This window comes from Typopeltis vanoorti, chromosome 7, assembly GCF_054136105.1.
Source record: "Typopeltis vanoorti isolate ZY-2024b chromosome 7, IOZ_Tvanoo_1.0, whole genome shotgun sequence".
NCBI classification, from domain to species: Eukaryota; Metazoa; Arthropoda; class Arachnida; order Uropygi; family Thelyphonidae; genus Typopeltis; species Typopeltis vanoorti.
Window position 1 is genome coordinate 90992076 of NC_143555.1, and position 17238 is coordinate 91009313.

At 34.3% G+C, this 17238-nt stretch overlaps 1 protein-coding gene across 2 annotated transcripts in view; it reads right to left on the reverse strand.

The window, feature by feature from the left end:
- LOC150104857 (ras-related protein Rab-30-like) overlaps positions 1–17238 on the reverse strand; it is a 140964-nt gene that overhangs the window by 20040 nt on the left and 103686 nt on the right. For both annotated transcript variants that reach the window (XM_090396014.1, XM_090396013.1), the window contains exon 4: positions 13551–13734. In XM_090396014.1, the coding sequence (XP_090252140.1) occupies positions 13551–13734 (184 nt within the window). The remainder of the gene's footprint in view (positions 1–13550; positions 13735–17238) is intronic.

Sequence of the window (17238 nt, forward strand, 5' to 3'; positions counted from 1 at the left end):
TTAAGAAGAACTTTGCATATCCAATAAAGAATTATGGCAAAAAAACCTAAACAAAAACCAATATGCATGATATTAATGAAAGAAAATGGTAAGAAAACATGACAAGGTTAAACAGGCACTGGAATGGAATCCCGCACACAAAGAAAAAGAGAGCTAAACTAAAGATATTCTGATGAAGAGAAACAGAACAAGAGCTGAAGGAAGCTGGAAAAAGATGGACACAAGTGAAGAAAGAAACACAGAACAGAATCAGATGGAGACTGAAGATCTGCAGTTCAGATAGAACCTCATGGAGTAAAAAGGTAAAGTAAGGTTATATTCTAGTAATAAGTGATCAGGAAAGAGTAGCAATAGTATTCAACACTAAACAGGAAGACACACTTCTAAAGGGGAAGGCAATGTCGAGTTCATGTAAAATTTTGAAAGTGGAAATTAGAAAATGCACATCATTATGTTGAAACATAATGTTAGTGATGACTAGTCCATGACCTTAACAGAAATACAGCAGGCATTTATCATTATTATTACCTTTGCCCTTTTCTCCAATTTTCTCAAAACATTTCTATATGCTTGGATTTATTTCCTGCCCTTCTGTTTAGATCTCCAACATGGACAAGGAAGGTCAACTACCTACCAAACTTTTCCTAATTGAAAAGCTTGAAAAGTACTTGACACAAATGTCAGCTGCCTTCTCGAATGATTCAAAAAATCCTTCCTCTGGGAGGCACAAGTAAGCACAGTGAAGTTTTATTATTCAGTTCCAAATTTTGAATTTCAATTCTTTTTTATTATTATCATCATCAAATTCCTGCCATGTACCCTCAAGGGTGTACAGGATATGATAGTACAACATGAAAAAAATTACATCATTGCTAACTCCCTATCTACCATTTTCCTCCAAATCAGTCTGTTACTTGTCAAGGCTTCAACATTATCAGATCTTATATTTCTATCATCTAAGGCACTTTGTACCGTATCAATCCACCTATATCTTGGTCTTCCTCTGGGTCGTTTTCCTGCCAACCTGGCAGAGAACACTTGTTTTGCTAATCTTTCTTCGCCCATTCTGTTTAAGTGACCATACAACCTGAGATTAGCTCTGCTAACGCATTCTTGGATGTTGACAATGTCAAGTTCTTTCCTAATGTCCTCATTTTTAATATGATATTGCCATTGGTGCCATCTGTTCACACCTATAATCTTTCTCAGGACTCTCATATCTGCGGTCTCTAGTCTTTGGTCAAGTGTTTTACTTCTGACTCAGCTCTCAGATCCATAAGTTAAAAATGGTTTGAACACCGTCTTGTATACAGCTAATTTAGTGTTCCGACTAATTTCTCTCTCATTCCATATGAATCTATTCAATTGACTTCCTACCATACCAGCTTTGCTGATTCTGTTGTCTATTTCTATATTTAATTTACCATCTTCAGTAAAAATCGTGCCTAAGTAGCTGAAATGTTTCACTTCTTCCACAGGTTCTCCATTCACAACACAGCTGGGATTTTCAATGATTCTGCCTATTTTCATTGTCTTTGTCTTTTTATTGCTGACCTTCATACCATATCTATTACAACAGCTATTCAATTTAGTCAGAGAATCTTGCAGACTTGTAGCGGATTTATTTAGAAGTATAACATCATCCGCATAAAGCAAAGAGCTGACATTAACATCTCCAATTTTGATATCATGTTTAATACCACTTTCCTTCATAATGTGATCCATATAGATATTGAATAACAGAGGGGATAATGTGCATCTTTGTCTCACACCAGATTTAACATTAAACCATCTTCCTGTACTTCCTTCAATTCTAACTGCTGACTTACAACTCAAATAAAGACTAAGTATTGCTTGATATAATGCTCCAATGACACCATATAACTGTAGCGTATTGAATAGCTTCTCTCTTGGCACCTTGTCATATGCCTTTTCCAAATCGACAAAACTTAAATACAGATCTCTGTTATATTCCCATGCTTTCTTGACTATTTGTCGTAAAGTGAAAATCTGATCCTGACAGCCTCTATTTGGCCTGAATCCAGCTTGTTCTTCACCAAGCTTTTCTTCCACAATTCTTCTCAACCGTTTCTCAAGTATACTTGCATAGATCTTGCCAGGAACACTCAGTAGGGAAATACCTCTATAATTCTCACATTCAGTTTTATTTCCCTTTTTATATATGGGTACTATGAGAGCTCTACTCCAATCATCAGGAATTCGTCCCTCTGTCCAGGCTTTCTGAACTATGCAGTGCAGCCACTGTAAGACTCTTATACCACCATACTTCAGCATTTCTGGTCGTATATCATCTACTCCTGCTGCCTTTCCACATTTTAAGCCTTTGATGGCTTTTTCTACTTCAAGTATGGATATGTATTCCTGACTGCATGCCTGGTCAGTGTTTTTTTAGCACTGCGCTGTCATCACTGCTTGTTTCATTTAGAAGTTTTTCAAAGTAATTACTCCATACTTCAAGGATATCTTTTTCTCCTGTTTTCATGTCACCTTTATCATCTCTAACTCCTTTTACAGCACACTTTCCTGCATTCCTAAGCTTCTTCAACAACCTCCAGAATATTTTGCCACCTTCTTGATATTTATTTTCTATATACTTGCCAAAGTCCTCCCATGACTTTTGTTTAGCTAGTTTTACACAGTGTTTAGCATTCTTGCATTTGTCTCTATATTCTCTAAGAGCAGAAGCTGACTAATTTGACAGGAACTTTTGATATGCTTTCTTCTTTTCCTTCACTGCCTCTTTAACTTCCTGTGTCCACCAGGGAGTTCTGATTTTTTTATCCTTACAGACAACCTCATCACATGCCTCTCTAACAGAATCAATCAATGTTTCCTTCAGAGTTTGCCACTGAATATCCAATGATTCCTGTTCTCAAACTCTTTCATTTTTTCTTCAATAATCTTTGTGTATTTTAGTTCAATTCACATCTGAGAGCTGCTCAACTTTTATTCGCTTTAAAACTTTCTTACGTGTTATTCTTTTCAATAAATTCAATTTTATCCTGCTCAAGACTAAATAGTGATCACTTCCAATTTCAAATCCTCTGTACACTCTGGTGTCCTGCACCAGGGAGAAAACATCACTATCAACAATAACATAGTCAATGAGACTTTTCTTATTCCTTTCCTCTTCTTTCCATGTGAATTTGTGCACATTTTTATGTTGGAACATGGTGTTAGTAATAACCAGTCCATGTGCTGAGCAGAAATCCAACAGATATTTGCCATTATTATTAGCGTTGCTCTTTACTCCAAATTTTCCCAAAATATTTCTGTATGTCTGACAATAATTTCCTACTTTGCTATTTAGATCCCCAACAAAAACCAACTTTTCCTTTTTCATTGTGTCAGTTGCTTTCTCTAAAGTCTCAAAAAATTCCTAAACTTCTACCTTAGTAAAGCCTTCTGTGGGACCATAGACACAAATAAGTCTCATTGTACAGTTCCCCATTCTCATATTTGCCCACATTACTCTACTTGAGGCTGACTGCCATTCAAGAAGATTAGCCTCGTATTTTGTGTTGAATACTATGGCTACTCCTTCTTTTCCTTGATTGTCATTGCCTGAATATAACATTTTGTATTTATTGCTCAGAAAGATCTCACCAGTTTTTGTCTTTTTTGTTTCAGTCACTTGTATTATGTCGATCTGGATGTAGCTGTATACAATACAGTGTTCAAACCAGTTTTAACTTTTGGATCTGAGAGCTGGGTCAGAAGTAAAACACTTGACCAAAGACCACAGATATGAGAGTCCTGAGAAAGATTATAGGTATGAATAGATGGCATCAATGGCAGTATCATATTAAAAACGAGGATATTAGGAAAGAACTTGGCATTGTCAGCATCCAGGAATGCGTTAGCAGAGCTAATCTCAGGTGTGGTCACTTAAACAGAATGGGCGAGGAAAGATTAGCAAAACAAGTGTTCTCTGCCAGGTTGGCAGCAAAACGACCCAGAGGAAGACCAAGATATAGGTGGATTGATACGGTACAAAGTGCTTTAGACGATAGAAATATAAGATCTGATAATGTTGGAGTGTTGACAAGTAACAGGCTGATTTGGAGGAAAATTGTAGATAGGAAATTAATAATGATGTAATTTTTTTTCATGTAGTACTATCATATCCTGTACACCCCTTGAGGGTACATGGCAGGAATTTGATGATGATGGAAAATCAGGTGTAAGATAAGGATAGAAATACATCCACTCTTATTCATCATATATATATATATATATATATATATATATATATATATATATGGATCACATTATGAAAGAAAGTGGCATTAAACTGGATATCAGGATTGGAGATATTAAATTTAGCTCTTTGTCTTTATCCAGACAATGTACTTCTAAACAAATACAGTGCAAGTCTCCAGGATTCTTCAACTAAATTGAATAGCGGCTGTAACAAATTTAGCACGAAAATCAACAATAAAAAGATCAAAATTATGAAAATAAGCAAGAACGAGGAAAATTTTTGCATTCTCAATGGAGAACGAACAACTAAAATATTTCAACTATTTAAGTATCGTTTTTAGTGAAAATGGCAGATAAAATATGAAAATAAACAACAGAATGAGCAAAACTGGTATAATGGAAAGCTGGCTGAATAAATGTATATGGAATAAGAGAAAAATTAGTCAAAACACTAAACCATCAGTATATAAGACAATATTCAAACCAATTTTAATTTACGGATGTGAGAGTTGGGCTAGAAAGAAAGTGTTACACCCTAATACCTTAAGAATGTAGAATTCCCAGTTATCATGGTGTAACATGAAGAGAAAATAAAATAAAACCCCTGTATAAAAGCTAATAGATGAATTATTTAGAAGAAAGAAAAATATTCTTGCATCCAAGTAAAATATATAACAAAAAGTGTTTGAAGAACTAAATAATAAAAGAAGGAAAATATTACAGTTGTGATATAAAACAATTAGCTAAGTAAAACAGAAAAGATTAGTAATAAGAAATTGTACGTGAGAGGCTAGAGATTAAAATATTAAGTAAATTTGGAAGGGGGGGGTTAATTTAGAGGCTAGCAAAAGAAAAACAATACACTATCGCTCAGGGTCAATTCCCGGATTTGAGACATCATAATGGGCTCGCCGACCAAAGGATGTTTGGCAGAAAAACGCCACCCTAATTGGTCGGTGAAGTCGAATCAAGTAAGGGGTGGAGAAAAGAAATTAAAGTGGGTGCCGTTAGGAGTCAAGGTATAAAAGGGTTAGAACCCCCCCCCCCCCCAATGAGGCTTTTTTTTTTTTTCCCGGATAGTTTCTTCACGAGCTCCTTCGTATAGGTTTCATGTGGTTTTCCTGAGTGGTGGGATTGGAGTTATCTCCGTCATCACAACAAGGAAACAAAAGTGAGCGGGATTTCGATTCCGTATTTCCTATGGTAAGAAACGAGGAATGCCATTTAGCTAAGGAAAGAAGGTATTGTCTGAGTGTTTCATCGTCCAGTGAAAAGGAAATCTGTAAAGAAGTCGGTGTCCAAGTGGCAAGTTTCACAGCCATTATATAGATGATTCAAAGTGTGTCCTTAATTACGAGAAGTTAAGATCGCATAAGCACAGTTTAATGCCAAAAGAACTTAGGAGTAACAGATTATAAGAGAGATCATACCAAGATAGTTCAATCGGAAAAAGGTAGAGGCCAATATAGAAAACTCAAGAGAAAAAGGTACTGTAAAATCTCGTGTTAACTGAAAATCGTTTGTAATTGTAATCTTTATTCTATTGCTGAACTGTTGAAGAGACTAAAGAAATTTATACTAGGACTTTAGTACATGACTGATTATATTGAAAGTATGCTTGCTAATATTAATATTATATAAATAATTCATGTGTCCTGAGAATTATACATGTGTATTGTAATTTATAGGAAAGTTTTAAATGTCAAAGTTATGTGTTAGTACAGTGAAAGGATAATTTAATCTACGTATTTTTAGATAGTAAAATAGAGTGAGTTGATCATATATGTCCATGTGCTACAGCATAAAGCACATATTCAGACTAATATAGGGTTAACTAATGTGTTGAATTTGTTATGGCGACATGATCGTAATACCCATATAGGATCATAGCCAAGTTACTTGTGATATCATCATCATCATCATCATCATCATCAAATTCCTGCCATGTACCCTCAAGGGGTGTACAGGATATGACAGTACTACATGAAAAAATTACATCATTACTAACCTCCTATCTACAATTTTCCTCCAAATCAGTCTGTTACTTGTCAAGACTCCAACATTATCAGATCTTATATTTCTATCGTCTAAGGCACTTTGTACCGTATCAATCCACCTATATCTTGGTCTTCCTCTGGGTCGTTTTCCTGCCAACCTGGCAAAGAACACTTGTTTTGCTAATCTTTCCTCTCCCATTCTATTTAAGTGACCATACCATCTGAGATTAGCTCTGCTAATGCATTCCTGGATGCTGACAATGTCAAGTTCTTTCCTAATATCCTCATTTTTAATATGATATTGCCATTGATGCCATCTGTTCATGCCTCTAATCTTTCTCAGGACTCTCATATCTGCGGTCTCTAGTCTTTGGTCAAGTGTTTTACTTCTGACCCAGCTCTCAGATCCATAAGTTAAAATTGGTTTGAACACAGTCTTGTATACAGCTAATTTAGTGTTCCGACTAATTTCTTTCTTATTCCATATGAATTTATTCAATTGACTTCCCACGATACCAGCTTTGCTGATTCTGTTGTCTATTTCTATATTTAGTTTACCATCTTCAGTAAAAAGTGTGCCTAAGTAGCTGAAATGTTTTACTTGTTCCACAGGTTCTCCATTCACAACATAGTTGACATTTTCAATGATTCTGCCTATTTTCATTGTCTTTGTGTTTTTATTGCTGACCTTCATACCATATCTATTACAACAGCTATTCAATTTAGTCAGAGAATCTTGCAGACTTGTAGCGGATTTATTTAGAAGTATAACATCATCCGCATAAAGCAAAGAGCTGACATTAACATCTCCAATTTTGATATCATGTTTAATACCACTTTCCTTCATAATGTGATCCATATAGATAATGAATAACAGAGGGGATAATGTACATCCTTGTCTCACACCAGATTTAACATTAAACCATCTTCCTGTACTTCCTTCAATTCGAACTGCTGACTCACAACTCAAATAAAGACTAAGTATTGCTTGATATAATGCCCCATTGACACCATATAACTGCAGCGTATTGAATAGCTTCTCTCTTGGCACCTTGTCATATGCCTTTTCCAAATCGACAAAACTTAAATACAGATGTTTGTTATATTCCCATGCTTTCTCGACTATTTGTCGTAAAGTGAAGATCTGATCCTGACAGCCTCTATTTGGCCTGAATCCAGCTTGTTCTTCACCAAGCTTTTCTTCCACAATTCTTCTCAACCGTTTCTCAAGTATACTTCCATAGATCTTGCCAGGAACACTCAGTAGGGAAATACCTCTGTAATTCTCACATTCAGTTTTATTTCCCTTTTTATATATGGGTACTATGAGAGCTCTACTCCAATCATCGGGAATTCGTCCCTCTGTCCAGGCTTTCTTAACTATGCAGTGCAGCCACTGTAAGACTCTTATACCACCATACTTCAGCATTTCTGGTCGAATATCATCTACTCCTGCTGCCTTTCCACATTTCAAGCCTTTGATGGCTTTTTCTACTTCAAGTATGGATATGTATTCCTGACTGCATGCCTGGTCAGTGTTTTTTATCACTGTGCTGTCATCACTGCTTGTTTCATTTAGCAGTTTTTCAAAGTAATTACTCCATACTTCAAGGATATCTTTTTCTCCTGTTTTCATGTCACCTTTATCATCTCTAATTCCTTTTACAGCACTCTTTCCTCCATTCCTAAGCTTCTTCAACAACCTCCAGAATATTTTGCCACCTTCTTGATATTTATTTTCTATATTCTTGCCAAAGTCCTCCCATGACTTTTGTTTAGCTAGTTTTACACACTGTTTAGCTTTCTTACATGTGTCTCTGTATTCTGTAAAAGTAAAAGCTGACTTATTTGCCAGGAACTTTTGATATGCTTTCTTCTTTTCCTTCACTGCCTCTTTAACTTCCTGTGTCCACCAGGGAGTTCTGATTTTTTTATCTTTGCACACAACCTCACCACATGCCTCTCTGGCAGAATCAATCAATGTTTCCTTCAGAGTTTGCCACTGGATCTCCAAGGTTTGATTCCTGTTCTCAAACTCTTTCATTTTCTTTTCAATAATATTTCTGTATTTTAGTCTACAGTTTACATCTGAGAGCTGCTCAACTTTTATTCGCTTTAAAACTTTCTTACATGTTATTCTTTTCAATATGAAATTCAATTTTATCCTGCTCAAGACTAAATAGTGATCACTTCCAATTTCAAATCCTCTGTACACTCTGGTGTCCTGCACCAGGGAGAAAACATCACTATCAACAATAACATAGTCAATGAGACTTTTCTTATTCCTAGCCTCTTCTCTCCATGTGAATTTGTGCACATTTTTATGTTGGAACATGGTGTTAGTAATAACCAGTCCATGTCCTGAGCAGAAATCCAACAGATATTTGCCATTATTATTAGCTTTGCTCTTTTCTCCAAATTTTCCCAAAATATTTTTGTATGTCTCACAATCATTTCCTACTCTACTATTTAGATCCCCAACAAGGACCAACTTTTCATTTTTCATTGTGTCAGTTGCTTTTTCTAAAGCCTCAAAAAATTCCTCCACTTCTACCTTAGTAGAACCTTCTGTGGGACCATAGGCACAAATAAGTCTCATTGTCCAGTTCCCCATTCTCATATTTGCCCACATTACTCTACTTGAGACTGACTGCCATTCAAGAAGATTAGCTTCGTATTTTGTGTTGAATACTATGGCTACTCCTTCTTTTCCTTGATTGTTATTGCCTGAATATAACATTTTGTATTTATTGCTCAGAAAGATCTCACCAGTTTTGGTCTTTTTTGTTTCAGTCACCCCTATTATGTCGATCTGGTACTTATCTAATTCCTCAGCTAGCTCCATTTCTTTGCCATTCAGGCTTCTTACGTTGATAGTACCGATCTTTAACTCTGGTGATGTTGAGTTGGGGTTTGTTTTCAGATTTGTTCCAGTAGCTGACTTTTCGCTGTTCGCCCTGGTTCCCTGGCGAAAACAACGGGGGCCTTGTTTAACCGGGCGACGCCCCAGCCGGCATGGAATTTTGTCATGTTGTACCATCATTTTTTATTTTGGTTTAACCAATAAGAATACAATTTGGTCGGCTAAATCCCAAATTGCCAGCCCATCCTCGTTCGTTCAGTATCAAAGTAGATACCCAACAGGGTGCACCACGAGAAGGTGAGGATTGGACATTAGGTCAGAAGCCCTGGTCGGTTCTCCGCATTCCTTTAAAGGCTATGTGGAGGCCTCCTCTCAGTTATACAGCTTTGACCCTTAAGCACCCCCGTTACTTGTGATAAGCTAATGCTAATTTGTAAATGTTTTCTTACTATTGAATTGAATTATATTAGAAATTGAATTAAACCATGCTAATGAGTTTAATAAACCTTTGTTCACTGATAAAACAGTTGTCTGAAATTGCTGCCCAATGCACCACTTGAAAAACATACGAACCTAATCACGCGGGAAATTAACGTGTTAAGAAACGAGATAAAGTGTCACGACTGCAATATTGTTTCACATTCAGACATATTTTAGTAATTGCTCCTTGTTTTTGTATTTAATATCTCAAAGTAAATGTCCCAAAAGGCACAGCATAATATACATATTAGGGACACTAAGGGGAGAAATAACTTAAATATTTGTATTTTTGGGTGATATCTCATGCATAGATAATAGTTGAACATAGACAAGCAGAATTTCACTAGACAGAAAACTAATCATAAATTGGGACACAACAAAAGCAGATCAAAGACTGGAGACTATAGATATGAGAGTTATGAAAAAAGTTAAGAGAGTGAACAGGTGGCATCAATGGGAAAACTATTAAAAATGAGGATATTACAATTCAAATCTGACGTTATTAGCATTCAGGAATGTGTGAGCAAAAATATCAGGTGGTATGGTCACTTAAACAGAATGGAAGAGGGAAGATTAGCAAAAGAAGTTTTTGCCAGGGTGGAAGAAAAAAGACCCAAAGGAAAACCAAGATTTAGGCAAACTGACAAAGTAAGAAGTACCTTAGAAGAATGAAATGCAAGATCTGATGATAGTGGAATGCCTATCCAATGGATGATGTGGGATAGGCTAACTTGGCAGAAAACTGCTGACATGAGATTAGTAATAATGTAAACTTAATTATGAAATGCTATCATAATATACTTGACTACATATCAAAAAATTTATGATGATTTATTTGTGCCTAATGTTCCAAAGAAGACTCTACTAAGGAAGAAGTAAGGAGGCTTTTTTTTTTCAAGTAGATGATAGTAGATGACAAAGAAAAAAGGTGGATTCTTTTCAGGAAACCTACAGAGTAGGAAATAAATATCAAGCAAAGAAATGCTTTGGAAAACCTGGAGAAAAAGATCAAAGCTAATAATAATGACAAGATAAAGATTTACATAAATTCATATGGCAATCACACACAAGAAATACCAAGTGTCTTATTGACTATGTTACTGTTGACAATGATATCTTCACTGGGTCAGGATACAAGATTATATTCAGGAGATTTGAAATAAGAAGTGATTGATATTTAGTTTTAAGCAGAATAAAAATAAGTACACAAGTTTTAAAAAAAGAAACAAAGTCAAGTAACTTTAAGAGATGAACTGTAGACTTAAATATAGAATTGTTAGTGCAGAAAAAAATTAGTTTGAAAACCAGAACCAAACGTTAGGGACTACAGTTACAAAATCAGAAAAAAACGTTGATAAAACCAGGAAAGCATGCGGTGAAAATGTCTGCAAAAAAAAAAAAAAAAAAAAAATCAGAACTTCATGGTGCAAAAGATAAAAAAGGTGGCCAGGAGAAAGAAGAAATCATGCTGACTTACTTGCCACAAACTTTTAGTATATAGGAATATAGAAAAAAATATAAAAAGCTCAACTATGTTAAAAGTATCTAAACAAGAAGTCATGGGAAGATTGGTAAGAAGATGGAAGATAAGTAGCATGAAAGTAGCAAAATGAAGGTTATTGAAAAAACTTAGAAATAGAGGAAAGAGTACTGTAAAGAGAAATGGAGATGATAATGGTGACATAAAAACTAAACATAAAGAACAGTGGTAGAAATTATTAAAGAAGAATGCAATCAGGAGTACATACCAATATCTGCAGTACAAAAAAAAAAGCATAACTTATGTTATGGAATAAGAAAGAAATTAGTCAAAATACTAAACTGGCTTCATAGAAGTGTTCATACAAATTTCAACTTAAGAATATGAGAAATATAAGAACTGGGTTAGAAAGCAGTTGGTCAAATGCTAGAGATAAGATACATGAGAAGTCCAAGAAAAATTATTGGATTGAGATGATAGTATCAATGGCAGAACCATATTAAAAATGAAGATATCAAAGAAATGTGACACTGTTAGGATTCACTTATTGTGAGCAGAGGTAATCTAAAGTGGCATGGTCACTTAAATGGAAGAGGTAAAACACCAAAAGTTTCATCAAGATCCAGGTGAATTTATGCAGTCAGTAGTGAGTGCCTCAGAAAACAAAATATCAGATGTGACCATATTGAAGACCTGACAAATAATAGATTAATATGGAAGAAAATTGTTGATATAAAGCTAGTAATAATGTAAACATAATCACCAGTCTCCTGTATACTCTTATGAGGCCACATCAAGAATTTTATGATGGTGGTATTTTTCTACAATTTCTTTGCAACTCCACATTTTCCATTGGATAATATGCATATCAACAGTGCTTATCTTCAATCTCATCGAGGATGTTTCAGTAGCTGACTTGTTTACTGCTCAACCTGATTCCCTGACAATAACTGGGTAATGAAGGTTTATTTTCTTGATCATATGAATTAGTGAAATAATATTTGGTTTACAGATCAAGTATTGATAAAATTTATTAACTCTACCAACTAGTTTCGCCACACTTTAACTGTTGGCATCTCTTCAGGGCACTGACATATAGGCTTAAAACAATCTCACAATTATGAGTAACTGTAAAACTGACAAGAATAATCACAAATAAAATAGCATCGAACGTGAGTGAAACACATATCGCGTGTACAAGGTCAGCTAGTATTTTTTGTATTTTTAGAGATCTAATTAGGATTTTCCATATCATTTTCAGGCAAAAGGAGCACATTGGCTATATAAAAAAACAACAGACAAGACATGGCCTATCGTCTCATTTCTCTACAACTAACCATGTCATCGAGTGGAACCAAAGCTGTTCCCCTTACATAGAGGAAAACTACCATTCAAGAATTTTCAAAGAAGCAGCCACAGTCGCTCATTCTACTGTTAAATTTTAGAGATCTACTTGGGGTTTTTCAGAGAAAAACCCTAATTAGATCTCTAAAAATACAAGAAATGAACTTTAACAAAAACTACAGGAAGTCCCTTAGCAACAGCTAGCTAACCTTGTACACGCAATACGTGTTTCACTCACATTCGATGCTATTTTATTTGTAATTATTCTTGTCAATTTTACAGTTACTCATAATTGTGAGATTGTTTTAAGCCTATATGTCAGTGCCCTGAAGATGCCAACAGTTAAAGTGTAGCGAAATTAGTTGGTAGAGTTAATAAATTTTATAAATACTAGATCTGTAAACCAAATATTTCACTAATAATTGTGTAATTTTTCAGCTGATATATCTGATTATGTTGTATACCATTATGATGAAAGTAGTTTGAATATAATTTGGTCAGCTAAGCCCCAAATTGTTAGCACATCTTTCTTTGTTTAGAATTCAAGTGGATACATATTAATGCAATGCATTAGGGGAAAGTGAAGGTCAGAATCTCCAATTGATTTTCCACATGCCTTCCAATAAAGCTATGTGGAGGTCTCCTACTTTCTTCTTTTGGCAAACACCTTTCAGACTGTGCAGTAGAGCTAGCAATACCAAAAGCATGCCCTTTTTCATTACTACATTGACTATTCTAGTATTCTTTGCTAAAAACACTGTATGGGTCATTTTAATATAGGACTGAAATACTGGTGTAATTACAATGTTAATTTGTGATTTCTTTGCATGTTACCTATCCAACATATCAGCAATGTCTCTTATATGTGTGTTATTCAGGTTTAAGCTAAATTTTCCTCTTTAAATAAACAAAAGCATGAATAAAAATAATATAGTTAATGAAATTTAAAATTTAACTTGGACTCGCCAATAGTTCTTCGGCATGAAACTCTTAGATTTCGATCTCCGAGTTTTGTATCCGGCTTTAAAATAATGAGGGATTTATTATCCCCTTAACTTAATATACTATTTATTTCAAATATTAAATATGAACGCTTTCCTCGCATAGTATAATTATGCAAATGGCACACACACATAACTCTACTAACAAAAATACTACTCACCCACAAGAGCCTTAAGAGCTTTAGGATTTGCATACTGTTCTGTCTCCTTAATCCACAGGGGTAAGGAATCAAAGGAAGACTGAGAAGATATGTCATAAACAAGAATTAAGGCATGGGCACTCCTATAATAGCTTTGGGCAATAGAACGAAATCTTTCTTGACCAGCAGTGTCCCATAACTGCAACTTGAAAATAAAGAATTTTATTAGGACTATCAGCAGTAGCACAGGAATTTTTACTACTGATTTTGTAATAACTAAAAAAGCTACAGTAATTGGCTGAACAATTATAAGTCAATAATCAAAATGATGATTATTTTTTAATATTCCTGATTCTTAAATTTGTATTATTATTGTTATCAAATTTAAAGGTAAAAACTGTGTATCCTATAATTAGTAGGACAACGTTTATAAAAGCAGATGGTACTATATTATGCTTGAAACTATATTCTTCTTTAATCCTTCCCACGCATAAGCAAACAAAATTTACACAAAGTATCTTCATGACTAGTCTGCTTGTGTATAGCAGCTGTTAATTTCACATCAGTTGCCTCAGTATCTCATAATGCAAAAGCATCACGGGAAGGGTCACTATCCAGGACTTCCTTTCCTAGACATCCTTATAGAAATAAATCAAATAAAAAACAGATTATCGTTTTCCATTTATAGAAAGCTGACAAACACAGGAAGATTCCTTCATGCTACCTCACACCACCACCTCAAGCAAAAAATAGGCCTCATAAAAACTTAAGGGATAAAGCATACAGCATCCCCAGTACAGAAGAAAAGCAGAAAGAAGAAATACAATACTTATCACAGATCCTACAACTGAATGGTTTCAAAACTAAGCTAATTAAGAAAATTCTCAATACAGCACTTACAAGAAACTTAAACAAGACTTCAAGAACACAGTCACCCTTCCTTATATCAAGAATGTCACAGATAAATTAGCCAAACTTCTCTACAAGTATAACATAAAAGTGACTTTCCTACCACTTGAAAATATATCAAAATCTCTTCATCCTCCGAAACCTCCAACATCACCCAATGAAAAAACCAGGAGTTTACAATATTCACTGTTCCTGTGGCATCTGCTACGTAGACCAGATGGAGAGATCGGGAGAAATCTGCATAGGCGAACATCAAAAGGACGTACAAAAAAAGAGAGAACATAAGTCTGGTTTGGCATTTCACATAACTTCTACTGGTCATGATGTAATCTGGGACAGAACAAACATGTCCAACATTGATAAAAACTGTTTCACAAGAAAATTCAAAGAGGCAGCAAATATGATCAAAATTCCTACACAATGCAACAAAAATCAAGGTTTGAATTTAAATCAAGTTTGGTCAGCGTTTATCAAAAATTTATCCAGTTCAGACCTCGGGCAGAGTGAAAGTGAACCACAGAATGCGACATCAAATAGCGTTGTTTCCAGCTAACACGTATTAACGGTTGTAGAGATCTGTTATTCAGTTTTTTAACGAACTTTTTTGATGTTCATAATACCAACAAATGAACTTATTTTTTTTTATAATTTCTTATAATTTGTGCTTTAAACTGTTAGTTATCTTTACCCCTGAAGATGTTAATCTGATGACTAATGAAACTTGTCAAGTTTGTTTTTTTAGTACTTGTTTAGTTTTAAAAAACAGTCTTTTTTAATAAAAATGTAGTCACAAAACCAAAATAATTCGATTGAACTTCTTAACCACAGAAACCTCCGCATGATTGAGATATAATTTAATTTCTTTGTAACCCAACAAAAAAGCTTTCTGCAACTATGGTAGACAAAGAATTCATGTTTAACAGGAATACCAATCTGAACAACAAATCTTGATTGTATATATTACCATCCTATTTTTCTCATTCTTAAATTAATGGAGGAATCAATGAACAGCATGTTTCTGTACTATATATATAAACCTTTTTAATTTTTTTTAAAAATTTTATTACAGTTGTTACTTCTGAACAATTCTTACAAATTTCAAATCTGTAGAATGGATAAGAACCACATTTAGAATGATAATCCTGAAAGTTCTACAAAAATTCTTGTTGTTGTACGAAACATTAATTTTAATGATTCACTCTAGTTTCTATTACAATTTTCAGAAGTAACATCAGTATTTTTCCCCTTTCTGCTCAATATGTTAAAACATGCAGAAATTATACTCTTGTTTAATCCTTTACCCAAATGTAAGCAAAGAAACTTGTGAAGATACTTCGTGTACAAATTTTGTTTGCTTACACTTAAACAATAATATAATTTCTTGGCAAGTATAAGTTATAGACACTATCAAAAAACAGCTGAATGGTAACTCCAAATTCACAGAACAGAATTTTCTTTAACCTTCAGAATTAACATATTCGCACAGGATCACTGTATCTGGCATGTGATGTGCATCAGGTGAGCACATTTTTATAAATTGGCCAATATATGCCATTCTAGACTAGTTTCAATTTTCATGTAAAATCTCAAATGTAGTTATCATATTTCAAATCATAAAAAGTTACTTGAATTAATGACAAGAAGTTTAATTAGACATCAAAATTTAAAACTTAACCAGACTAGTTTTGCATCACCTGTTTGTAGACAACTAATGCGTACCATGCGACTTTACATTTATATGTTCGCATGAATTTATTTTTCTTGTAATGGTTTCGGTGTTTGGATAATTTTGTTATGTATTTATATATGTTTTGATGTTTATAAAGTCCTGATGAAGCTACCAATTTTTTTGTAGGTGTAAGTACTAGTAGTAGTGTGAAACTAGTAGGTCTAAGTTTTAAAATTTTCATGACTAATTAAAGTTCCTTGTTATTAATTGCATTCTTTTGCTGTGAAACATTTTATCTTAAAAAAATAACTTTTCAAAACATTGTACATTACATAAAATGGATTTGTTTCTTTGCTGATGTATATATTATCTTACATTATACATGAAAACTGCAAAAAAAAAAAAAAAAAAAAAATTACAATCAGTAATTTTCTCCACTTACTTCAAGCAATCAAAGTCTCACTGCATATAATAAAGAACCAGTGCGACAACTTTTCTAAAACTGAAAATTTTTTTTTTTTAAATTAAATGTTGCTTCAAAGAAGGGAGAGGCCAGATGTGAACTCTACAGAAAGAAATTTGCATGTGTTCTAATTATCGATCAATTCAATGAACATGTGATAATTTTATTTATAGATGGTGAATGCAGAAGTTCAACTAAGTACAATTTTAGTTGTTATCTACCCTACAGTCACTGAAAACAGAAGCGAACACACACACACACACACACACACACACACACACACACACACACACACACACACACACACACACACACACAATTACTGTTACTTTTATAAAATAATCATAATGCTTTCTTTCATTTCATTTACAAAAGAAAATTTTATATCCTGTATCAAATACAATCATTGGCAAATGAACAGGTTTTGAAATGCAGATTCTGCTAAACCTACACTGTTTCTTATTTCTACCTTTTGTATTCAAGGTTATTGGCAAGAAGTCTGGAGGTGTCTAAGGAAGAAGAAGAAGGTACTGGAGAAATGTCAGGTTGGTGCAGGAGATGTACAGAAATGTGAAGACGAGTTCGGACCTGATTGGAAGAGACAGAAAGCTTTCAAGTGACTGTTGGTTTGCATCAAGGGTCAGCATTAAGTCTGTTCCTTGTTTAAT